This window comes from Carassius auratus, unplaced genomic scaffold, assembly GCF_003368295.1.
Source record: "Carassius auratus strain Wakin unplaced genomic scaffold, ASM336829v1 scaf_tig00214327, whole genome shotgun sequence".
NCBI lineage: Eukaryota > Metazoa > Chordata > Actinopteri > Cypriniformes > Cyprinidae > Carassius > Carassius auratus.
The window spans coordinates 1,096,106-1,122,622 of record NW_020527617.1 but is presented as its reverse complement, the minus strand read 5'-3'; the positions used below and the strand labels follow the sequence as shown (position 1 = coordinate 1,122,622).

The 26,517-nt window shown below is 38.6% G+C and overlaps 2 protein-coding genes across 8 annotated transcripts in view; both read right to left on the bottom strand.

The window, feature by feature from the left end:
* The window catches only part of LOC113091844 (zinc finger protein 704-like), a 56,396-nt gene extending 47,769 nt beyond the window's left edge, over positions 1 to 8,627 (bottom strand). For 2 of the 6 annotated variants that reach the window (XM_026257498.1, XM_026257501.1), the window contains exons 1-2: positions 7,820 to 8,614; positions 1,824 to 2,053 (exon numbers count right to left, since the gene is read on the bottom strand). In XM_026257498.1, the coding sequence (XP_026113283.1) occupies positions 1,824 to 2,053; positions 7,820 to 8,065 (476 nt within the window). In that variant the 5' untranslated portion in view covers positions 8,066 to 8,614. Of the gene's footprint in view, positions 1 to 1,823; positions 2,057 to 7,819 lie in introns of all 6 variants that reach the window. The other 4 variants (XM_026257503.1, XM_026257502.1, XM_026257500.1 and 1 more) reach the window with 4 other exon arrangements.
* Positions 8,628 to 12,489: 3,862 nt separating this feature from the next.
* LOC113091863 (phosphoprotein associated with glycosphingolipid-enriched microdomains 1-like) overlaps positions 12,490 to 26,517 on the bottom strand; it is a 38,952-nt gene continuing 24,924 nt past the window's right edge. Inside the window, exons 2-8 of one of the 2 annotated variants that reach the window (XM_026257528.1) lie at positions 24,623 to 24,654; positions 22,826 to 23,068; positions 21,953 to 22,001; positions 19,570 to 19,666; positions 18,954 to 19,480; positions 14,902 to 14,958; positions 12,490 to 14,765 (exon numbers count right to left, since the gene is read on the bottom strand). In XM_026257528.1, coding sequence (XP_026113313.1) covers positions 14,451 to 14,765; positions 14,902 to 14,958; positions 18,954 to 19,480; positions 19,570 to 19,666; positions 21,953 to 22,001; positions 22,826 to 22,977 — 1,197 coding nt within the window. In that variant the 5' untranslated portion in view covers positions 22,978 to 23,068; positions 24,623 to 24,654 and the 3' untranslated portion in view covers positions 12,490 to 14,450. The remainder of the gene's footprint in view (positions 14,766 to 14,901; positions 14,959 to 18,953; positions 19,481 to 19,569; positions 19,667 to 21,952; positions 22,002 to 22,825; positions 23,069 to 24,622; positions 24,655 to 26,517) is intronic. The other variant, XM_026257527.1, reaches the window with a different exon arrangement.

Genomic DNA, 26,517 nt, shown 5'->3' with positions numbered 1-26,517 from the left:
GTGCATTAGAGCTAACGTAAGCACCAAGCTAAGACTTTTTTTTTAAAAGGAATAGTACGTTTTTACTTACTATTCAGTTTACTTCAATCCAGCATTGAGTGTTTGTAATAACTTATTTATAGTTTATATACTAAGCTACCAGCTTGGCATTTCTCATGAAACTTTCTTTATTTGTTAAGAAAACACCCCAAATATCATTAAAATAACATACAAACAATATACTATTGTAAATGTGTTAAATATAGGAGCCCATTAAATCAGTTAAATATTTTCCCAAATTCTATTAACATTTTTCTAGAATCCTTTTTAATGGTTAAATGACATTTTATTATCAAAAACATGTTTGAAATTAATTAAAATCATGGACCTTATGCAATCTCACATCAGTTTATTAAAAGTTTGACAAAAATTACATGTTTAGGGTCCAATTAAATATTTTATTTTCTTTGAAGTAAATCTCAGAGCAGTTCTGGAGATGTTGTTTTTGTATTTATGTTAGGGGTGTAACGGTACACAAAAATCACGGTTCGGTACGTACCTCGGTTTTAAAGTTACGGTTCGGTTCATTGTCGGTACAGTAAGGGAAAGAAATGCAAACATTAAACTGTAGGTTGTTTATACACTTTAAAAACAATACTTTTTAATAAAATATATATAAAATAAAAAAAGAATAAGATATAAAATGCTGCTGCAAAGTTCTCCACTAAATAAAATACTCTCAGTCTCAAACCAATATCATATAATAAAATATAATGAAAAATATAAATAAATTACTATGATTACAGTGCCAGCATGCTGCTGCTGTAGGTGACAGGGAGACCGCCGACAGACCAGGCTCTTGTCTTCATGACAAAAATATCTATACTTCATGTTGAGCATAAATATAAAGCCTACTGATAAAGGACACCGTCAACAGTATTGACGGCAAAATAGACTATGTTTGACAGGTGCAATTAATAATTATTAATTTATTTCTTAAATTACATTTATATCTGAATTTATGTCAACTTATAGACTTTCAAACATCAAAGTGTCATTAATTAATATGTATTTGTGAACAAAATGACATATAACATATTTTCCTATTTTATTTTGCCTGGAAACACTTCCAACACGCACGCGTGTCGTGTGAAAAATAGGCATTGGTTCTATTTCTAGCATGCACACGCTTTTCCACACGGCTCGAGCCGCGCCTGAGATGCGCATCTCACACAGGCATACTGCAAGTTCTAACCTGTTAACATGGGAACCGAATTAAAAACGGACACACCACGCAGCTGAGACTCTTGCGCCATGCAGAATCAGCTGCAGGGCGGGATTTGCGCTGAACGCGGAGACTTCCACCACTTAATATGTTGGTTTGGAAACACGAAAATGTACTTATGTTCCCCGCACTAAATATTGCATTCCGTCATTCGTGTGTGTAGTAAACTGAACCGCAAATTTCTAAATGAAATTTGGTGGAGGCAGCCGCCTCATAATTCTCTATTCAGGAAAAACCCTGTAATGGTAAACATAATTTTGTCCAAATGTCACTTTTGCTGAAAAAGTGAATTATAAAAGACCAAATCAATCTATTTAAGAAAAAAATAACATGTATAACTTGTCTAGATTCGTCTAATGTTTGTTTAAATGGGGACTGATGTAACTTTACAGAGAAAAACTGATAAATAATGTGAAAACAAACATCTCACCAGGACTACAGTACAGTTCTTCTTAGTTAAAGCATTCAACATGAAAACAAAAATGAAGTAAACTATAACATACATCATTCCTTTAGTTCTCATCAGTGCCTGTGAGGGGCGCTCATGCCGTAGTCTTACCTGGCTTGTGGTACGTCGATGCTGGAAGAGACCACCTTGCGTTTTTGTTCCAGCAGAGAAACGGAGCGGGTGTGATCCTTCTCTGGCTCCAGCGCTCGGCCCGATCGCTTGTGCTCCAGCACCCGTGGCTCTTCTGTCCTCTCTGGACTGAGGGAGGGCACCTCTCCTTTCTGCATGCTCCCATTCTGGCCCTGCGTGGGCCCGTCCCGCTGGCCACCATTACAGGAGCTCTGCTGAGGGAAACACATTTGAGTTTCTTCAGTCTTAACTGTGTTAATAGTCTTTCCATGTGGCTCCTGTCAATGAAGCCCTATTTACACCTACGTGGGCCGTTAATGGTACTGACCCCTATTGTGAGGCTTGTTTGCTTGCAGTCACAGAGCATTAGGCTGTATTTAAGCTGCTGGTAAAACAATATCGCATCAGTCAATACAAACACCTGAACAATGCTTTTGATAGAGAAATCCCATTCGCTCATCTGCAGGCTCCTCTGAGTGCTGACAAAAGAAAAATAAATCCCTCTCGCTCTGCCATTTCCCCCTTAGCAAAACAGCATAAACCATCCGTGACCACACTATTGGAAAGACGAGCAGCTTTTCCTCTTGCATGTCTCATCTGCACAGCAGCCGTAAAGTTTTCTATTGCACTGTGACTAAAGCTGCAGTACACTAAACCTCACGCTAAAGAGAGGGCAAACAGGGGCCAAGATGACGCACATCACCCCATGCACCAGTGAAGAGCATGATCTAATAGTGAGCGGTGTGGAATCCAGATCATTATCTTACCGTAACGCGATTATTTTGACTGAAGAGAGAGTAAAGGGCCATCCTGCTGATCTTTGAGCAGCTGTGAGTTTACGCACTAATAATGGATGTAATAATAAAACTGATGATATATCTCCATCACCTGCGCGTTCACATGGAGCAGCATTTACTACACAGGAGAGTAGTAAATGTTCACTGACAAGCTGCGCAAAAACATGATCTTATTTTGTTCATGTTTTGCGCAGCTCATCAGAGAACAACGGCTATGTGTAGTAAATTCTGCTCCATGTGTAAGCGTGCAGGTGATGGAGATGTGCAGATGATTACAGAACCGGCTTTACTGACAAGATGCGCATGAAATATCTTCTCACTAGTAGTAAAGTGTGGGGGTTTTTTTATACATTCTTTTCTTAATTTATGTGCCAACTGTCATTATTCACCACGGTCGCGTTGTTCCAAACCCATATGACTTTCATTCTTCTGTGGAACACACAGAAGTGCTCGTTTCCATGCTATACTTATCAATTAGGATTAAGCTTTCAAACTGAAGAAAAAAAAAAAAAAAAAAAGTAAGATTTAAAGGCATCATAAAACTTGTTCTGTACGCATGATATTCCAAATGTTCTGCTGCCAAAAAATAAGCTTTGGATATCAGCCAATATTAGAGATTTTATATTATACATTTACAAGATATTTATATGATTGATTATAAAATTGGATATGTAATTGTGAATATAAGTTTCCTTATTTTTACATTTTGCTGTTATGTACCACTCACTTTAACATTTAAAAACAACATTTAAAAAAAGTCTCAGGTCCACCAGGGATTGTAGGTGGGGCGAGTGAATGTCCAGCGCTCTCTTCCACCCTCAGTACCATGACAAGGGGAGACTCTTGAGCAAGGCACCGAACCCCCAACTGCTCCCCAGGAGCCACAGCAATATGGCTGCCAACTACTCCGGGTGTGTGGGTGTAAGTGTGTGTGTGTGCACTTGGATGGGTTAAATGCAGAGCACAAATTCAGAGTATGGGTAACTACCTATACTTGACCACATGTCACTTCACTCACTTTTACAATGCTAATTTGGGGGGGGAGGGGGGTACAACACTGTTTCACACAATTCGGACATATTTCTGTGCCCAAAAATCTTACATCCGGATTCATAATCAAGGGGGTTAGGGTTCTCTACAAGGCTATTCATGACATAGAAGAGGGTGAAACTACTTGTATGGGCATTTCTACCGAAAAACCACTCACGCAATCAACCAGAGCGAGAGCTAGATCGCGCCCATCAACGAGCTTCATCCGGCGGCAGCACTGCGTGGGACTTTCTCAAGAAGAATGTCTCCAAAGAAGTGTGTTTTGGTTGTAAGGGAAAGATAACTTTGTTCAGCTTCCTAAAGAACCCAGCATTATGTAAACAGTGGATAAAGTTTTTTTTTTCTCTGGAAAAGCAATGGAGTTTCACAAGTGTGTGTGTTGATGTTTTTGAACGTTTTATAAACAAGGCCTGGTTCGATGCTGAATTTGCACATTGTTTGATACTGAAAGATGGAGCCGTCCCAGCCTTAAAAGATCCCAGTCATGATACAGAACTGCAAACGATAAGTGAAACAGCATCAAATGTCTGTTTTGTTGGCATCCAGTGCTCAAGTGCTCGTCACTCTTTAGCTCCGCCCACAGCGCACCTCCAGGAGCTCTGCTTTTTCTGTAGAGAATCGTAAAGCTGTATCTTTCTTTTATAAACATGATAAAACTAAAGACTTTTTGGAGATATGAAGGATGCAGTACTACTCTATAGGTACTCAAGACTAACATGAGATTGGGTGAAATGGTGTGTTATGTCCCCTTTAATAACACTGTTAAATTGTAATCTTTAATAAATCTCAAAATAAATAACCATTATACTGATGTCTAAATTCACTTGTAGCATTAAAAATGTATGATTTTAGTTTGTGTTTTGTTTATTATTTATTTTACCCAAAATACTGTAAACTTCTAATCTGCGATTTATCGGATATCAGCCATAGCATTAAATAAATTATCAGCTTAATCTGAATCAGCCACAATTTTAATACTGGTGCCTCCCAAAACCGACTAAAAGATTGAATGAATACAGATGTTTTTTGTTTTTTTGGTGAAATCTTTCTTTAAACCTCCCATAGGCAGGAATAATGCTATTCCATGTACGAGATATATGCCAGGCTTTGTCGTATTTTCATGAGATGAACAGATTTGTCAAAGCAGTATCATGTTGTGCAAGACTTTCAAGCGTCAAATCAAAACTGCACAGCTGACAAGTTCAAATTTAAATTTCACACACTATTAAGTCTCTCTCTCAAGACACAAACACACACCCTTGCTTTGTGTGCTTGTTTTTTTGTTTTTTTTACAACCAAAGCTCTCACCTCATGTGGAGCAGACTCCGAACTGATCAAATATGGGTCACAATTTATGTGCCAGTCAAACTATTCAAATGAGATCTTGTTTTTGCTGAAGAGTTAAGAGGCTTTTAATAAATTTAAACAGATCTCGACTGAACTAATAACAGAATTAATTAGATTTGAGAGCAGGATGCATTCACAAGAAAAACAAACACACAATGCATGTTCATAAGGTTTGAGATATATACTATAAAAGGAATTATGGAGCTCTTCATAAAAACCAAAAACATCTCAGCTTGCATTCATCATGACCAAATCCTCAACAATTTCATATTAATAAACTGCAAATCAGCAACAGATCCTTGGTGCATAAAGAGTTAAGACTGTTAGGCAGCCTGTGTGTTAATTACATTTTGATATTAAGCAGTGGAAACAACAGGGCAATGAAAACAATCCAGTCCGCCTTTGTCTGAAAATGCCACACTGTAAGCATTTAATGCGAAGCCCCTCCTTACTATGCAAGTCAACAAGTGGCTTTCCCCCAAGCCAAAAGGCACTTGTTTGGGAATTCAGGCGCCTTGCCAAAGCCCCAGATTCTAGGAGCATGACCCTCTCTAGAGCGCTGATTTGCTGCCATTATGAAGCAGCTGCTCTGGGACCATTAGCCCCCACTTTAGTTTCACATCCCGTCTTACTTGCATTGCTTACATCTTAACTTTTGTCCCATCATATGTCACCAGAGAATAGTCAGCATGTGATGAATATAATAGTTGCTTGAGTAAAGCATGGCACGGATTAAAAATGATATGCATGTCTTATTGGGGGTTGCCATATACTCGCCAAAAACAAGCACATACAAACATCAAATGTACAGCAGCAAACAAATAAAATGCGTATGCAAATATAGCATGCAAATTTCACGTATTATACTTATTTGGTTATTTATTCTAATTAGTTTTAATAATTTCCATGCAAGTCTTGCAGCTCTGGTTGTTAAAGAATGTAATAGAGCTGGTGCAGTTCTTGTCATTTTGACCCTGTTTGTTTTGATATGGCACCTCAGGGTGTATAACTTGATGCCTGCAGTTAGGTTATTATAATAAAAAAAATAACAAATAAATTAAAAACGTATTGCAATTACGTGCAAGCAACTCACTCATCCAAGTGTGCAATTACGCGGAGTTCAGTGAATAAAAGGAGCTTGATCTGAGCATTAAGTAAATGTCAAAAGACATTCACGATAATACGATCACTTCTCAAGCCATAAATGTCGAAAACAGTCCAAAAAAGGCACTATAAAGAGCCGGTTGCAGCAGAGAGTTGGAGGCTGTTGCACAGATGCCTCTGCTGGCGCGTGAATGATGCAGAGCGTGTTTTTTCCACTTTTTCCACCCACTAAACTCCGAGAATCAGCGACTTACACAGCCCTGTTATAGACATCGACTACAACGGCCACAAATGCAACAAAACAAGCCTCATTTACGACAATAATCATTTTAAATCTAGTCAGTCGGATAAACTTTGTGATTGTCATGACGTGATATCGCCCATAGTTTAATTAACGTTACATCTATTTAGTCAGTGTTTACATGACCGCTATTTCGCATCTTCTGTTGCGTTGTCTTCGCTGATTGCATTGAATGAACACAGCGAGAGATGTCCGATTCTCCAACAAATGTCTTTTATGAACCGGTTCTTTTTAGTTAAAAGATTCACGAAGCAGAAGAGTTGAGTTTCCGAGCGAGTTAGCGTCGCGATTTGAATATATAATGAATCATTCAGAGCCGTCACTGGGTTGACTCCCTCAAACACCAGCTATTATTTATCGTTCTTATTAAATTAATACATTCCAAAATAAATAATTAAGTTTATTTTTTTTCTGACATACTGCTATATATATATATATATATATATATATATATATATATATATATATATATATATATATATATATATATTCAGCAAGTATTGTTTAATTTAAATTTAGTCATTAAGCAGACAAATGAGGACAATGGAAGCAATCAAAATCAACAAACGAGCAATAATGTTTCAAGTGCTATAACAAGTCTCAGTTAACTGAATTCAGTACACGTAAAAAGTTTTTTTTTAAATCATATAATAGCCTAAATAAAAAGAAAACGAAAAAAGATAGAATATGAATAGAAAAGAAGCAAACTAGTTTTTTTTTTTGCTTTGGTTAATTGTATAATAAAAGATAAAAGAAAAATACATAGAAAACAAAAAACAACAGAGAAGCTTGTCTTTAAAGAAAACAAAGTAAAATAAAATAAATAGTGCAAGTCTAAAAGTGGCATGTTTTGTTTTAATGGCTAATTTTCGAAATATTCTGACAAAATAGCATGATATTTATATTGCACAAATACAATGAAATTATTCCCAAAACAAACTTATCCTAAATACAGCTAGAAAAATACCAGTTTAACTAATTTAAGCCTTATATAGATAGACCCTTCATCACAGTAGTGAACGTCAAACTTGCAACTGTTCCCATCTAACAATGGAGAGACCAAAAGTGTCAGACTTTAATGCACTAACGTTAGATTGTGTGCACGGACACCGGCGCTTCTAAACGACCATCTGTATCGAACGATTCTTCAATTAACCATTAATATTGGAACTAAGAAGTAATTTGGCCCCAAAATGATCCATGTAGAGCCAAGACTACGTAGTAGCATCTGCATCATAACTGCAATGTATACTCTAACACATTCATATCAGAACTATTTGAACCATCAAACAATCAATTTCTCCGTATACGACAAGCAGCATAACAACAACAAGCCCAGCTGAGCGCACACACACACACACACACACACACACACACACCTTCAAGCTCGACTTCAGCGGCGCTTTCGCAGTCATCTGTGCAATCTCTTCCTCGGAGAAGTCTTTCAGGGTCCCGTCTTGCATGAGCACCGTGTACACGTTGCGGCGATGGCCGGTCGAAGCATCTCTGTTGTCTTGTTTGACAGCCTGGATCACTCCCGTCAGCGGAGCCGCGTCTCCCGTTAAACCCGGCGCGTACACGCGGCTCCCAATGACCGAGCGCTTCACCAGCCGCCGCGTATGCATAGTTGATATATCAATAAAATGCGCGAATACAGTTACTTCGATCTCGGCACTGCAATGTCGCTTCAAAAACAAGAAATGTCACGCTGACAATACCCGAGCGGACTGACCGTCATAATGGGCCGACCGTGCGAAAAATACGAACACATTACCACAGATCAGAACCGCGTCCACATATTTCACCGGCGTGAGCGCGCATGTTCGGGACGCGAGACCAGCGAACCGTTACAAAATGCAAATGAGCTACGCTTGATAAGCTCTCTGTCCGTCTAACCGAAGCACCGACCGGCAATATCTTTCTTCTGTCGACCTGTTTGTTTTGCTTGCCGTTCCCTTATAGCTTACGCGTTGTGGTAAGACACGGAGCGGAGCGGCAGTTTTGGATGGATAAACACGATGTATTTCTCACAATAAACACCACGGTCATTTATGTGATAAATCACCGAAAAGCGTACCTCCAGAAATCTGATTAATATAATAATATAAACTGGCGTCCCCAGTGTCGAGCATGCTGTTTTATTAGCCAGTTTTCCCCCACATCACTGTAAATCCGGTTTCGTGTGAGATAGACTCCATTCCGAAAAATCCATCCGGGTTTTCAGAAGCCGCTGGCTCTACCGGCGGAATGTCGCCTGTGAACATGTGCGCTCGCGCAGCCAGTGTGCGCTCTCATTGGCTGGCGGCACACACGCCTCCACTCGCTAAAACGCGCGCGCACTCCTGCAGTTTCCCTCCAAACATAAGCAACGGTCGCTGCTGCTGCGATTAAAACAATGACGCAGGGATTAAGAGAAGAGCGTCTTTATGTATCTATTATTTAGGTAGCCAGTTAGTGTTCATAACATTAATAACAGTGATGATAATCTGGTCAAAGCAGGGTTATGAGTTTAGAGTGATAGTGGGTGACCCGGCGCGAATGATTGACATCCCGAGGGTCCTCTGTGGTGGGACGCGTGTGCCCTGTCAGTAGCAGAATAACTGTTTATGGAAAATCACTCGTTGTCGTCACAGACCAAAACATAAGCCTGTCTGACTCTAACCATAATGCAAATATTTAAACGTGATTTGTTATGTTGACGAAGGAAAGGCTGTTGACTTATTTGTATTTTTGATGTCTCAAAGGGGTAGTTCACCCAAAAATCAGGATAAATATCTTCAGTTAATGGGGTCCTATTATGCTCTTTTACAAAGTCTTGATTTCGTTTTAGGGTTGTACTAGAACAGGCTCTCATACTAGGTTTTTCGGAAAATAAATTTTTCAGATATTTTACATTATTACAACACCTATCTCCCCAGGCCCGCCTTCTGAAATACGAAATGTGTTGTTATTGGTTAGCTGCCCCAGTGTGTATTGTGATTGGCTCCACTCGGCGCCTGGTCGGGAAATGTCACGCCACTTACCATAGCCACCTGCTGCAAGCTTCAGTGTAAATATTGCTCAAAATCAAATAAATTTGAGACTGATTTAAACCCTGATTGTAATCAGTCTAAGATCATCTGTCTTGGGAAAGCTAGCGTGTCTCCAGCATAGTGATAATAACACTCGTTGCCTTCAGTAGTGCAGCTCAACCCGGTCTTGTCCCATTCGTCTGTATCTGTGATATCACAAATCCCGAAATGTGTATATATATATATAGTGGTTATAGTCCAAACGAGTCGTTCATTTTAGTTTTTGAAAAGCAATTTTTGTTAAGTAAAATATCTCCTTTTGAAGTGGACTATGAACTTTGTAACTTTGCAGATATTTTTTATGCTCAAACAGCAACATTACTGACTAACGACTGTTTTTACACCAAGAACAATAGCTATACAGAAAACAATAAAAATATCGTTCTAAAAATCGTTCTCAGTATTAAAGAATAGCAGACCACAACTATTACGATAAAGGCACAGAGAAACAATATCGTTGGAATCACTTTTCAGAACTATTTTTTCTAGCTAATGAATGATAAAAACATTGACAGCCAATCAGAATCAATCCTGCTATAACGAACTAGAACACAACAGGAGATAGCAGAATAACAGCCTCTCTCGCTATATTAATGTGATTATTATTTCTGACTGAACCTCTCTCTTTAATGCATGCTTAAATGATTTTAAATTCCAAATGTAAAAGCAACCTTAAAAAATTTATATTCTATCTATTGTGAATGTGTGCAGTATGAATGCAATCAATACTAAATTCCTCATGTTGTAATCGCTTCACTGCCATTCACAACTCCTCTCCCATGGCCTCATCTTATGGGATGTCCATTAGATGTGAAGTTGAGAATCTTGTCTGAAGTAGGTCATTAAGGTAACCATTCAGTTGCTTTTCACCTTCTGAATAACATGAATTTGGACTAATAGTTTAGTCCTGTTTGGGAAGAGAAAATAACTCTATCATTCAGGGCTTTTAAATAATATAATAAATAAAAAGAAAAACAGACAGAATAGAAAAAGAATAGAGCAAGCTAGTGTTAGAGGATATATATGTTAGATATATACACACAAACACACACACACACATAATTGCATAATAAATTAAAAGAAAATAGAATACAAAAAGATTAGAAAGGTAGTTAGATTGTTTTTGGAAGAGATGTGTTTTAAGCCGATTCTTGAAGATGGCTAAGGACCCAGCTGCTCTGATTGAGTTAGGCAGGTCATTCCACCAGAAGGGAACTATAATTTAAAAGTCAGTAAAAGTGATTTTGTGCTTCTTTGGGATGGGACAATCAAGCAACGTTCACTTGCAGAACACAAGCTTCTAGAGGGCACATAAGTCTGAAGTTATAAATTTAGGTAAATGGGTGCAGAGACAGTGGTAGTTTTGTAGGCAAACATCAATGCCTTGAATTTTATGCGAGCAGCTATTGGAAGCCAGTGCAAATTGATAAACAGAGGTGTGACGTGTATTCTTTCTGGCTCATTAAAAATTAATCTTGCTGCTGCGTTCTGGATTAATTTTAAAGGATTGATAGAATTGGCTTGAAGACCTGCCAAGAGGGCATTGCAATAGTCCAGCCACAGAACAAGAGCTTGAACAAGGAGTTGTGCAGCATGATCCGAAAGAAAGGGCTTGATCTTCTTGATGTTGAATAAAGCAAATCTGCAGGACTGGACAGTTTTAGCAATGTGGTCTGAGAAAGTCAGCTGATCATCAATCATAACTCCAAGCCTTCTTGCTGTTTTTGAAGGAGTTATGGTTGATGTGTCTAACTTGATGGTGAAGTTGTGTTGAAAAATTTATGACAAATAATATCAGTGTAACGTGGACCATTGTTAGTAGCAAACTAATCAAAAACAGATATTGGCACATAAATTGAAAGTAACTGTATCCCAAACAAGAACTATGCAATAAAGAAAGATGTCTCTTTCCTTATTTGACTACATAGTGAAATAAATATATTTTATCAGCACATGCTAAAATTATTAAATTAACAGTAACGGGTAGATTTTTTTTCATAAAATATGTATTTAGAAATTAAGTCTCTTAATGATGATAGAAGTGTAAGAAGTTTTTTGTTAAAATAGTAAAAATAGCAGTAGTCGTAACTAACTGACAGTTTTGAGGGTAATTTGCATTGATTATATTTTAGAAGTAATCCACCTGCTTTTGTGCATTACAGTATATACTTTATAAGCCTCAATAGAACATTTTTACCTTTGTGTGGTTAAACACAAACATGTACACGTTGTATATGCTTGTCAGTGTGAGTTCTGAATCGATTGTAGCATTGATCAAACCTCTCACATAGCCTCTCAAAGTATAACATAATTACCTTGTACTTATGGTAATGATTTGCTTATAACAAACTGTCTATAGGAATAACCCCTTAAGGCATGACTGAAAAGATTTAATCTTTTAAGAAACAATGTATCTTTATGAAGTAAAGATAAAAAATCAATTCAATGCCCACATTTGCTACCGCTCCCTTATGGAGTGCTTGCATTGAAAATTCATGTTGCTTTGACCACAGATTCAATCAATAGCTGGCTGGCTGTACAGTAAAATATATTAGTCCACTAATATACCACTGTAATGACATGATAATAAAACCACCTTATTAACGGTTGTTTTTCTACACTTGAGAATTTAGTTTAGTAATTGACATTAAGTATGAAGAGATTATATTGTTTTTTTGGTGCACAAATCAATATAAATGTTCTTCTCAGACGAGATTGCCATGTAAATATAGCACTATTAAGAAAATATACTAATGTGTGTATACACACACACACAAATAACCATGCACACACATTATTTTATTAGTCCAGCATGACTATATTGTTTAATAAGCAAATACCACAATACAAAGATTATGATGAAATAAACTAATGCAAAATTAATTCTTATTTACAACTTAATACACTGAATTTGGTTAGAGGAAGAAACCAAATGTATAATGTTTCACCATGATATTAAATAGAACAAGGATCTTCTCAATATGAAACCTGTACCAACACAACGTACCATTACAAACAAACACGGACAACATCTAGACTCCATCCACAGTCCTCAATTAAACCTCACATTTTAAATAGTGCTAAAGAACTACAAAGCAATGCATATTCCTTTAGCCTTTTAAATGTTAATAAACCTCCTTTACATTTTCTTCAATTAAAAATGCATCTAGAAAACAGCATGTACTCATAGCTCCTCAATACAAACAAACTATAAAAGTTCCACGTGCTGTCACTTGAGAGCTGCTGCCAATTATTACAGAACTACAATGAAATATTGACAATTTAACAGATCAAAATAGTCTTATGAATATTTACAAATGTCTCTTGGCATGAAGTTGTCCCATGCAGTGTCTGGATGCGCTATGCTTTTTGATTATACTGCTACATGAATGTATAAGCAGCTAAATGCATACCTGATAATAAAATACATTTACTAAGCTGCCAGGCAAAGCTGCAGTGTGGAAGTACCTTGAATAAATGTCTCTTTTCAGCCTTTTGAAATGTTGCGTACCTATTACATGTAAAATTTCTGAAATATATACTGTATCTGTTACTCAACCAATACAGCTGCATCAATTAAAAAAAATAAAATCACACATACATATTGATATAACATAGCTCAATTAAATCAGAAATGGCAATTAATAAACAATTAAAAAGATGTGAACTCATGCCAGCAATAGATAGATAATGACCAACTTTTCATTAATACCCTTAAAGTACACTCGTAAATTATTGTGCTTAACTTTGCGTACCTAAAAGGTCACTTCCTCACCAGAGCCTGTGATTTGACATATTGAATATAAACAAGTTAAACGTCTCAGAATGATGGCACCATTTAAATGTTCCTCTTTTATATTTTGATTTGCCTTATGTGAACATTGCTTGCTTGCTACTTGTGAAAGTAAATGCTCCAGCAGTTCCGAATGATTAGAATGAGTGTATTTCTTTAATGGACTGAGATGAGAGGTCTGCTGTAGACAGGATCTGATTGGTTCTCTTCTGGGGGTTATATGAGGACACAACTCTGTCAGCTGCTCAACTAGTATCACATGAAAACAGGCAGAATGGAGCTCACAGCAGGTGCAGCGTGCAAAAGCATGGAATCTACTAGTACACATTATGAATGAAATATTTCTCGTAAGAGCACAGTCATTGGTGTCACTTTGTTTTGAAAAGTGGTGGAGACGTGGGAAGGGGGCTACACAGATGTTCTGCTTGTTATGTCACAAAATGGTGAAGGCTTAGCTCATGTAATATTAATTAGGATATGCAAAGATGATCATTTACTATTCTGATAAGTAGTCTGAAATAACATTAGCATTATAAACGTCTTAAGTCACATTTCAGTCACATTTGTACTGTTACGTTCTCACAATGCTGCGGTTATTCTGGCTTAATATTCATACATATGTAAATGTTTAATCTTTGGTCTAGCAAAAAGTATTCCTTTGTGTATGAGGGGTTTGGGTTCTAATCCGCCCTAATGTGACTCCTTATTTTAATAAACCATAATTACAGCTGTACATTAGTGGATATCAGTAGTGGGACACTTTTGTTAGCATTTCGTTTTGTGATTACACTAGGATAAGAACAAGCCGTGGAAAGCGATTCGAGCGGGTGTGTGTATTGGAGATCAACTGCTATCGTTGCACACATCGAGAGCCCAGCAAAACATTAAAAATAACAAATGCTAGGACAGAATAGTCGCCCTTTTCTGAGAGACAATAGAGTGTTTCATTTCCTGCGCTGGGTCACAGGTCTGAATGAACCCTTTCATTTATAATATTCAAAAACAATGCGAGGGCATAAATGCTATGCTCAAAAACATTCAACCAGGAAAGGCTAAGTGCATTATACTCATGATACCACCCCAACTTCCACTTCTAAGCCTCAGGAGAAGTGATTTCTCAGTATCCACAGTTCCTTAGTTGAGTAATCAGAGACGGGAGATCTCCACATTGAGGCACAGTTCCCCCACACTCTCATAGTCAGGTTCCACTATCCCATTGCCCTGATGAGCCTCTTCAGATGCTTTGGAGGTCTTGATGGTCTCGTACCCAGGGTCTGCATTCTCTGTAAGCCCCTCTTGAGGCTGGGAGCCGAGAGCCATTGGGTTTTCATCCCCACCCGTGGTGTAAAGATCACTGGAAGTCGACTCCGCCACCATTCCCTTGATCTCCCCAATGCTGCTGTAGTCATTCTCAGTTTCCTTTATCGTATTCTTCACTACCTTGGAGTACACGTCTGATAACTGTAATTACAGCCAATTAGATATCTTTACTCCACAGACTTGATTCAGTGCAATATTGATTTGCAAATATTAGTATTGGTAAAAACTGCAAAAAGACTTCAAGCTGATCTTTAAAAGATGCTGATGCTGAGCGTACCTCACTGTCCGGAGACACATTGTCCAGAGGCGCTGCAGTCGTCAGCGGGGAGTGTAACTGTAGGACAATGATTAAAACAAGACCGTTAGTTAGAAACGTTTTGTATTTGATCAGGTTAAACATACAGCAGCAGAGGAAATGGCTCACTTCAGTTGACACTTGCTAGTGTCAAGGACTGATTGATGAAAAAATGAAGCCACTCATTCATTACTTAAGAGTTACTGATTGAAATCAAATGTACAGTTCCTCTCCTAGCAAGAGCGGTTGTATATTTACAAAGAGAATCAATAATAGGGTCATTAAATTAACAAAGTAAATCCTACAGAAGGTCAATAACAGACACCTTGTCTGTTGGAGAAGAATATCAATCCCTATTGTAGTCACCTCACAGACAGAGAGATTACAGTCAAGCGGGAAATCTGCTATAACCCATTCAAGATTAATAGTGATGTTTTAGTGCCAAAATGTCAAGCCCGTTTTGTCTCATCCCGTGAACTTGACGTATGCTTTGCTTTGATATGATTGCACAGAATGTGCATCAGGGACTCTCCAGATGTGCTTTGATATTGGTTTAATTAGCAAAGCAATTATTTTAATAGCCCATCCGTGTGGCTCCGCAAAGACACCCCTGACCTCATCACAACTAACAAATGTCTCTTACAATAAGGCTTATCTGCTAATTCACTCTATCCAGCCCTCTATATCAATTAGAGTGTCTCTTCCATTGATTTGTCCATATAAGAAATGAATAATTATCAGATGCGTTTAAAACACACTGCAACGTCATCACACAGACAGTCACAAAGATTAGGATGTTTGTTTGTGATGACATCATTACACACACATATGCATACATACAGTCTATTTGCATGAATTATATATTGAAATGTAAATTTAGAGATGATTTTTATTACGAGAATATATGTATGGATCTTCATAACTATTATATCACTCATGCTTATGAAAACCGTATCATAACAGTCACATCTCATGCGAAAGTCTGAGAAAAGTGCAATGCACAATATAGTGGAACAAGTCCTGGCTTATAAAGAAAAGAACCTGATTGATAAACTCATTGCATCACAGCAGTTGTTGTTAGAAGCTCCAGTTCCCATAAAAACAGTCTGCATAGGACTGCACATACACATTTGCAAAACCAACCTGAAACATGCACTTTTTTTATCCTATTTGAGCATTAGAAACAGCATATTGGACAGTTCATGTCAGTTTTTATTGCTCAATTGAAATACATTATTTAAATGTGAGTTCGGCAAGCAGTTTTGCTATTTCTCCATTCAAGTAGGCAGAAGTTGGTCTTGCATGACCGAAATAGCTGCCTGGAGGTGTTGCAAATATGGCCACAGAGTGAACCGACTCTCCTTGAAGGGACTTTAACTGCGTAGAGTCCTGAAGTGGAACAAGCTGAATAAAAATTTCATTTATTTTAGCCAAATGTTGCATTGTACTGAGGTGGAATGCAATGACTATTGGGTGATTTGTTCCCAAATAATATCAGTTTGTAGTGCCCTTCATACTGAACACATACATTCCCCTTAAATACCACAGTTGCTGAATTCCCTGTGAAGTTCACATTAGATCATACCCTGACTGTGACAGGATGCTGACAGTACGGCCCGGGTGCGGGGCAATGGCCTGTAGCGCTGCTCTCAGTGGTGTCGATTAGTATTTGCTTTTACACAGTTGTCAGCATGTGCCCACACATCTTATGACAAGGCATCAGTGCTTACAATAAAAGTCCTTCCCTTCAGCAGAAGATTCTGAGTGTTGATGTGCTGAAATCACAGTTTATCAAAGACAGCTGCCCTCAGTCCGGCACGCTAGCATAGTGACAGTCACTGGCACCAATGCATAATGACACACATGGCACTCCACTCAAGCCAGGCTGGCGTGCTTCACTCAAATAACCAAACATACAGTGCAGTCCACCCCGTGAACTAATGAGGCAATGTGTGTGCATGTGTTACAGCATGCACTTGTCAGTTTGGCTGTCCCAGCTTTAACTGAATGATTCTCTTGCTTAAACACAGACTGATGTACCTGTAAACATGCTCTGCCGTCTCATTCATCATGAGGGTGAGCTGTCAGACAGTGGACAGCTGGAATCCACTGATCCACATGCGCACGTTACACACAAACATGTGACCGGTAAGATAAATCACCGCTGCCCCATTACACTTCTACATCAGGCCACAGTGAATGGGATTTGGATTGAAAGGTGTCAAGTTTAAACCCACAGTGTAGCAGGAGAAACTCTACCCCAAGGAGTGCGAGTGATTCAACATTTGACTTCGTACAACTGCAAGAGTACCAGTGCTGTTGCCAAATCTTGTGCTGATGCCAGTGCATTGGCCAATCTGGAACTATTATGCACATTTCCATTGTAGAAAGGTTGGGCAAAATTTGTTCCGCACTAAAATCAGAACTAAAATCAGAAACTATTGACATCAGAAGCCCAAGGGCTGGCAAGTTTTGGAAAATCACTTTTGGCAAATCTGATGCACAACAAAACTTACTTGCTTTCTGTAAGCATTCAAATTTGTTCAGTTGGTGAATGCCCCATTCCTGTGTAGCGTATGTTGTCACATCAGATTCTTTACTCCTCAATCTGACTACAATTATTTTGTTCGCAAATATCAAATGTGGATACTGATTGCTTGATTGTTATTTTATTCATTATACATTTTAACGATGCATTTTGAATGTTAAAATGTGTTCTCAAATTATTATCTCTAAACATAATACATTGTGTCGTAATGCACCTCTCAGGTCAGCAGAAGCATGCGTCGGTTTTGAGTAGATCTCTGGCCGAGCATGAGATCTAGCTCTGTTTTTGGTGGAAAAGACACATAATTAATCTTGAGCACAAGGACAAAGGAAGCAGAAATACAGGGCAAAAAAATGAGAACAACAAAAGGACAGAGAGAGAGAGTACATTAGATCACAAGAGAGAGAGAGAGAGATTGACAGAGCAAAGGTGCAAGAAGCAGTGATGAACAAAAGAGGGGCAGGGCGTCCTCGACTGGTGCCAGTGATGTGTGGCTGTAGTGGATGCTCACACCGTGTGCAGACACTGAGTGCGGACGCAACAGCAGCCTGTCTGCTCTCCTCTACAGATGGCTTCATTTGTATGCTACAGGGACACATGCGTATCACCGCCAACCACAGCACATATCCTAAAAGACTGTAATTAAACTGGAAACACACGGTTCTCTATTGTTCCCTTATTGTTGGCACTGGAGAATTCTGGTGCAGCTCTTTTTGGTTTGTTTCTGAGATTCTTCTTCTTTGTTCTCAATTATAGGTGTCAAAGGGTTACATCACTCTGCTAAAGGAAATGATCACTACAGGACAGTTCACTATTCAAGGGGTGTCCAATCATGCTCCTGCAAGGCCATTAGCTCTTAATTTCAACCCTAATTAGCCAGACGATCAAGATCTTTTTAGACTACTTCTCGCATACAAATATGAAACATTTTCCCATGGGGTTGTCACGATATCAGAAATGTTGAAAAAAAAAAGTCAATATTAATATATTGCAACACCCCTGTTCCCTGCCATACTGTATTAAGCAAAAAGCGGTGAGAGAGGATTCATAAAAGTTGGAGAAGTGAAATGAATGAAGTTGTAATCATATGACAGCGGTGGATGTAGTGCGTCCGGACATCACAAAGTAATTTATCCAAATGTAGTGCAGCGACAAAAAAAAAAAACTTCCAAGGATGTGTGCTGGAGCTAAACCCAGCAGGAAGGTGCTCTTCAGGAAGAGGATTGGACACTCCTACACTACCCCTAAGGTAAAGGGATACCAGCTTATTGGTACTTTGCATAGATGATATGTAAAAGAAATGCTAACAGTCCTTCTAAAGTATCGGTAGTACTAACTATTGACAAAATCCAGTATATGTACAGCATCTGCCAGGCAAAACAGGTGCTGGTATGTTATGCCTTGAAATTAATTGATATGTACTCTACAGTTAACTCTACGGGACAACAATGGTACTTTTATAAGAAAGAGAGTTTGTTCGCCCCACCTGTCCATTCAGAATCTGCTGGTTGTCATTCTCATCCAGTACCTTGTCTGGTACAGGAGGTGGTTTTTCGTCCTCAGGCTCTTCGTCATTCACAATGGCGGCTGAGTGCCTGGCCTCCATGTCAGCGCTGTAGCGGCTCTTCTTGCTGAGGTTGACCGAGGCATACTCCGCACCATTGGGCAGCATGGTGTAGTCTGGTGTAGCGGGGCTTGGGTGGCAGTTAAGAGGAGGTGCAGGTGGTTCCTCTGGGCTTAGTGTACCGTTGGGGAGGCCAGTGTCCTTGAGTTCTTTCACCGTCTCGTACAGACAGTCCTCAACACTGACATCACGGGAGGCGCTGACCTTCACCACCTCATACGTGCCTTCTCCTGCGGGAGCTTGAGCATCGATGGCTGCTTCGAGGGTATCGGTGGGTGGAATGCTGGGTAATTCACGGTCCTGGTGATACTTAGAGGAACGGATTTCTGACTGGCTGGAGAGCACGTCTTCTGAAGGCTGGGGACTTGTGTCCATTGTGTCTGTTAGTACTGAGGATAAAGGTAAGTGGAAAGAGTGTGACTATCTGCTATAGTCAGCTCCAAACAGTGTCAGTAAAGCGCTGTTGTAGAACTGTTACCTGTACCACTGGTGAGAGGCCCGTTATGAGAGCTGCTGACCGCCAAGTCAGTACCATGGCTCTCTACTGACTGGCTGCATACTTCTTTTTCTGACACCTGCAGGGAAATAGAACAGAAAACATTGCCTATGCACTATATATATAAGTTAAATACTATAAAATACTACCTTGGGGTCACAAAAACACACAGGGTTTTCATAGATTGAGGGGTAAATGTCACTTGTGAGATTGTAACATGCATCGCTTGATTTTTTGACACTAGAGGGGTGCAAGAATTTAAATAAAAAAATAAAAATTGGGTCATGGACCAAGAGAGGATGAGAACCCCTGCTATGTAGAGACCGAAGACAAAGACACTTGGACTGAGCTCATTGTTTGCATCTTTAAACCAGAGCAAAAACACTGTGCAGTGGCACTATGGGACAACCTAGTGGCAGGTCACTGAAATGTCTGTTGCCAGGGTGATGAAGTCCTTCTGATACAGGAGGGTAAATCTGAGAGCCACTCTCAGATTGTCACAGCAAGACAAAGACTCCATTTAACCTGTCAGGCTGTGACAGATACCGCCATTTAAACCAAACCCTCCTCAATTTATATTGACAGGCAAGATGTACATCATCGTGTAAAGGTTAGCCTTCAGATATCCATCAAAACTACAGAGGTTTACAGTGTTAACAGAGAGATAATGTCATGCATTTGCTTAATCATTTCATACGCACTTTATAATACAGAGGGTATCAACTCTGAGGTCTCAGCTCCATGTGTTGTCACCGAATCAATTAACTTTCAAATTTCACTCAATTTTAATAGACAACTATTTATAAATAGGAAGCACCTATTAAGTTTAAAATGTTATGTAAGAAATATTGAGAGCAATGCAAAGCTACAAAGTTGTTTAAAACAGTTAAACAGTTAACAGTAAAACAGTTCAATAGAAAAACAATTAAAATATATATTTTTTTCAAACTATGAATTGCTCCGATTTAAATTCTAATAAATTAATTACTATTATTTCAATAGCATTTTTCAATTTAAAATTTAGGGACAATAATATTTCAATGATTTTGATTTTGATGATTTCAATGTCTTTGTCATCAGTGTCCCATGATCCTTCAGAAATAATTTTAACATGCTGATTTGCTGCTCAGGTGACATTTTCTTGTTATTATCAATGTTGAAAACACTGCTGTGTGTCACTGCTTAATACTTTTGTGGAGCCAGTTATACGTTTCTTTTTCTTTTGACTCTTGATTAATAGAAAGTTCAGCTGAACGGCATTTATTTTTAAATAAAATCTTTTGTAACAATGTAAAAGTCTTCAGTTAAATGCACTCTTGTTGTTGCATTCAAGTTTTATAGTGGTGTCCACCTCTTTTTCACCGCTACATCCCTGTGTCCAAATGATTTATTTCAGTTCTTGTACAGTCAATAACAATTAAACCTGACTGAGTTGTAAAATGTGTTGTTATTCTTACAAGCCATTTAACTACTCCTGAGGAATTCAAAATGAGTCGTAAACCTCAAAACGTTGAGAGCCCTTGGTGTAACAGTTTCTGTCATACTGTATGCATAACCAATGACTGTTATTAACACCATTTACACAAAGGAAAAGTTTTGAAATTTGTACAGCTGTCATGCTGCTGTCAGCATGCAAATGCAGCTTCCATTGCTAACGATAAAACTGAAGTAAATGCAACCTGACATACATAATAAACATAAAATCAACATCTGGCTGTGTGGTGGCCTCGTGATCTGTGTGTATTGCAAGTATGTGCTCCAACAAGACATGAACACATGCTAGAAGGCCCTCATTTAATGTTGCAATGAACGATTCAAGCATAAAACATACCCACAGACCCTGCCTATACAACTTATTTGTAAATGCATGGATGTGTGTGTGTGTGTGTGTGTGTTTTAGCAGTCAATTATGCCCCCACACTAATCTCCTGACTGCTAAACATCTCCTGAACTCTGTCCTTGGCTGATCATTTCACAGAAAACACTCACTTAAATGCAACAGACCCAGAGAGAAAGGCATCTCATGCATGAAGTTTCTCATCTCCCTGTGGCCAAACAGAAATGTTAATCTGTCTGCTTCATGCTTCCCTCCCACAAGTCCCGGGTCTCACAATGACCATCCATTCTCTTCTCCGTTCTCCCATCTTTACCAGGCCCTCAAGCGCAGCGGTCACACATTCTCGTGACTAAAACACTCTCAAGATGGTTCATGTCATCTTGGGACTCTCTGTGATTAAAAATGTCTTTTGAAATGAAAGATAAGGATTGGTTCAGAGGGACTGTGTAAGGCTCTGTTTGAGCCACAATGAGGCAGCACAGGCTTAAATCTCTTGGATGGAAAGCATCACTGAAGCACAATTCTTACCCCATTCATCAGGTTTTCATGGTCTCCTGGCGGCCCCCCTTTTTTCTTCCTGTTGAGTCAGAGGGAGAGAATTACTGAGAAATTTAAATTAAGTATGGCAATTGGCAACATTTAATATCATATTACAAGATGCAATCCAAGATCTGTTCTAGACAGCAAAGGATTTAAAATCACATTTAATATAGTACTGAATCTTCAAATCTGCTCCAAAGGAAACCACCATTGGGAGTTTTCTACCAGTTATATGGTTATAATTTTCATTAAGACAATCCTTATATAATTTCTTATTATCGTATACAAATAATTTAAATAAAAAAGGAAAATTACAGCTGATCTCTTTTGAAAAAAAAAAACATCATGGCAAATAAATAAATACCACGACATGTAGGCCTACTAAACGTTTGTGATAGACTGAACTTTTGTTAAATTTTGTAAATATTGTGTAAAATAAAGGTTAATTTAATTTAAAAAATTCTGCACATCTCATTTACAGGTCCAGGGGGTACTTTTTATATTTTCCATGCCAATTTGGGGAAAAACTGTGGAATGCTACAGAATGGATTTGTGGTAAAATGTGTTAAATAAAGATTAGAGCATAACAATAATATTAGTAGGGGAAAGCATAATATTTTAGAAAGCATAATTAAATTAATATGTAATTAACAAAATATGTAATAACAGAGATGAGGGATGTGTTGAATTTTGTTATTGATAGTTTTCCAATTATTATACAGATAGCATATTTTCATATATTGGTATCAGGTATGATCAAGTCTGCTCTATATTTTAAAACAAAATATGTAATTTTCTTCTTCTTCAAAAAAAATATATATCAGATTTACCAAAGAATATGAGTGTTTTACTGATACTCACCCCTGGCAGCTTGCACACAGCAGCAGCAGGACAGAGAGCAGCAGGAAAGTCGTGAGTGCTGTGAGCGTGCCTACAAGTACCATCTCCCCTTTAGCCAGCGCCGCCGCCCCCGCGACCTCTGACCCCAACATAGCACTCAGCGCAGGAGCCATTATACATCACAATGATGAGTCGCCTTCATCAACCAAATGCACCTCACTGCACAGGCTGGACACAAAAATGGATAGAGCCATTGAAAAAGAACTAGGGGAGGAGAGAAGAAGAATAGTTTTTGATATGGAATGGTTCTCTTAAAAGACATTTGTACTTGAGCAAGCCAAGAAAAACTTGAAACCTCATTCGTTTTTGTTCCAGAGTCAGATTATTATTATATTTAAGTGTGAAATTCTGTATGCTAATTAATCAGATGATCTCAGATCCAAATGACCTCATGGAACAAACTTGAAATCCCTAACTGTGGTAGAGCTCTTTGTCCACAAGAGTTTTGCTGATTCATAGCCACAAGAGGGCAGGCGAGTACAGATGCAGAATCCTGACACGCTGGCGCAGTGAACCCAGCCCGAGGCTTCTTCAGAACAAATGGCTCTTGGACATTTCACTCAGTAACCCAAACATGTAGGCTAGTTTGATTTGACAGCGAGCCAGATTAAACAGAGTCCTGGACCAGGATGGTGTGTGATGGAGGGCCCCGCCTCCACAAGCTGAATAGACAGATAACAATCAAATGGCTGGCATCCCAGTGGTGACTGAGGCCCGGGCGGGCAGCGCTTCTGATCTTTTGTGTGAGGGGAGATGGACAGCACCGCTGCCTCTCCGAAGGGTGAGTCTTTCCTCTCCACTCGCTCAAACTCTCCAATAAGAAACAGCAGAATGAAAGCCACCAAAATCTATGAAGTTGGGATTCATTGTGAACAAATCCAAATCTTTATGTTGGAATTATTCGGGCCTTTCGCTTTTTTTTCTCAGTCCAAATATTATCATGCTACTCTTGAAATGCATGGTTAATACATAACAGAAGAAGAACTGTAGGTTTGTATGAGATGAAAAAGCCAATTGTGCAACGCCAGAAACTATGCAAAGCGTAGGCATTAACATATTCAATGATTCTCAAACTTTATAACTAATGCCTGCTGAACAGTGCAGAATATCTCCTCAGCACTGGTTTCAGTAGTGGAGGTTTCATTTGAATATTGAGGGATAGATGATGAATAATCATATCAACAAAAATAAATAATAAAGATATCTGTACATATTATATAATAACATGAACATCATATTATATAAAAAAGTTATCTATAAAAGGGGTTCACAAACTTTGATTCACTTTGGCTTAAACATTTTTACCTTTACCTGAATTAAATACATTTTGTTTTTAAATTGGCAAACCATAATGATGATGATGATGATGATAATAAGAATAATAAATGTTATTCATTATATTGTTTTATGTATTTTATTTTATTATAGAAATCCAATTGTGGTCTAATCTTCCTTTACCAGCATCTCATCCTGAATTATTTCCTCCTTCCAAAGCATAATCCAAAACCTTGATAGGCCTGTGAGTCAGATATGATTTCTGAGCTTTCTGTATGTGTCGTAGTAAGATAAAAATATGGATATCATAATAAAACGTTCCTTACATATCTTTTTAAATTAGATTCAACTGGAAAGGACCTACCACAAAAACCTCAAATATGTCAGTACACTTGGAGGGAAAAAGCTGTTAAAGCACATGCATGTTATTAAAAATCAAGTCTTGTACACTTCACAGTACCAAAAATGACAAACGAGTCCTACCTGAACACTGGTTTGGCTCGGGTGATTGTTGCCTGCAGGGAAAAAGAGAGAGCGGGCAATTAGATTGAGGAAAGGAGCTCTGTGCATACCGTGGTACCAGAACAATCATCACATGTGCAATCCTGAATCCTCACATGCTTGTAGTTAAACTTACAAATGACTGATTGTAAATCACAATTGGTTAGATAAGCATCATATTATGGAAAAACCCACAGCAAGCCAAAGTAACTCTTCTAAGCGCTGATAAATTCTGCATTCATGGTCTAATGAAGACTATGGATCATCGGTTCCCAGTGGAACTGCACTTATGAGTCTCTCAGCATGAGCACATGTCAAGCATCTGAGCACCAGCATCCATTTCAGTTTGAGGAACAAGCAGCAAGAACTTTATCTAGATCCTTCAGCAACCCTGAAGATAGTTTGTGCAATGATATGCTCTAATGATTGTTTCTCATGGCATTTCAGGAAGTATACCATGCAGATGAAGAGAAGTAAAAGCCAAGGGTTGCCATGCATTTGTTAAGGCATTTGTTAAGTCTCTACAACTTTCAACAAAGGGATTTTGGTACACATTTCATTGTCTAGTTTCATCGTCTAATATCAATAAAATATCTAACCTTCTAAATATAATGAAAATACCCGAATCGAGCACTGCTTATATTAACTGTAGTTGAAGAAATATGGGACCCAAAAGGAAGCGATTCCTTTGCAAGGAATGTCAGGATTGAATGTTTCATGCCATATAATATAAAGCACTGGAAAAGCCATTTGATGGGGGAATGTGTTTGGAAAGACTGTAGTTCCAGATCTAGATGAGCAACTCTGGTCCTTGGCAACACTTTGGGCAAGCCACTGGTCACTTCTTTGCCAGAGTCATCATGGATGAAGATCCAGATCACGTGTAAGAACTGAGCCCATAAATTCACAGCATCTGGCTGCCAAAGGACAGAAAAAAAAGTGTGGAAAAAAAATACCATGCCTATAGATATTTGCCTTAATGCCCCACTACTAACAATCAGTGCTAGGGTCAGACGTCTTAGAGTTGCTGCATCACCACAGACGGACTTTAAAAACACACATATTTACTGAACACTTCTACAATCACACACAGAGTGAGATTGACATACATTGTGGAAATGTGACAGATGTTTGAAGAGGACACGTTCCTCTCCAAAAGGCTGTGAGTTATGAAACAACGGTCTCAGCTTCCTGTGCAGTGTGTTGGAGTGTGTATGCAACAGCTGTGCCTCTCCGTTCTCCAACAGACAAGAGTCTCCAGAGACAGTCACTTCCTACTGCACGTACCACAGGCCTGCCTTGACCTCCCTCAAATCTACACTTAATAATGTATGTAATAGTATATAGTATGTACTATATACTGACTGCTGAAAAAAGACATACTAAAATGCTGGTTTGCTGGTCGTAGCTGGTATAAAATGGTCTAGTCTGAGCTGAGAAGTGACTACAATCCTTCTAAAACTAGCTAAAGGTCCAGCTTGAGCATGTTGGGACACATTCAGACTAGTTTAGCACATGCAATAGGTCATTTGTCACTCTTACGACACACATCATGTTCACACACAATGAAAAATTAATCTACTCTCCTGTCTAGTTTGTTTGTTAGACAATATGGCAGTTTTGCTGTTATGATCGTTCAGTGAGTTAATCATAAGAGCCACAATATTTACAGTACACAATGCCAAGTGTAAGCAGTAATACACAAGCTAGAGCAGGATTATGTACAAAGATTGTACACCTGAACACTGACACATACACAACCCTGGTTAATCATTTGCTACTGTAAATCTATTTAAGGGATATTAATGCTAAACTGTATAACTCATGCCAGACATGACATTTATTTTGTAATAAGCAGCTAATGTTTCACTAGAAGA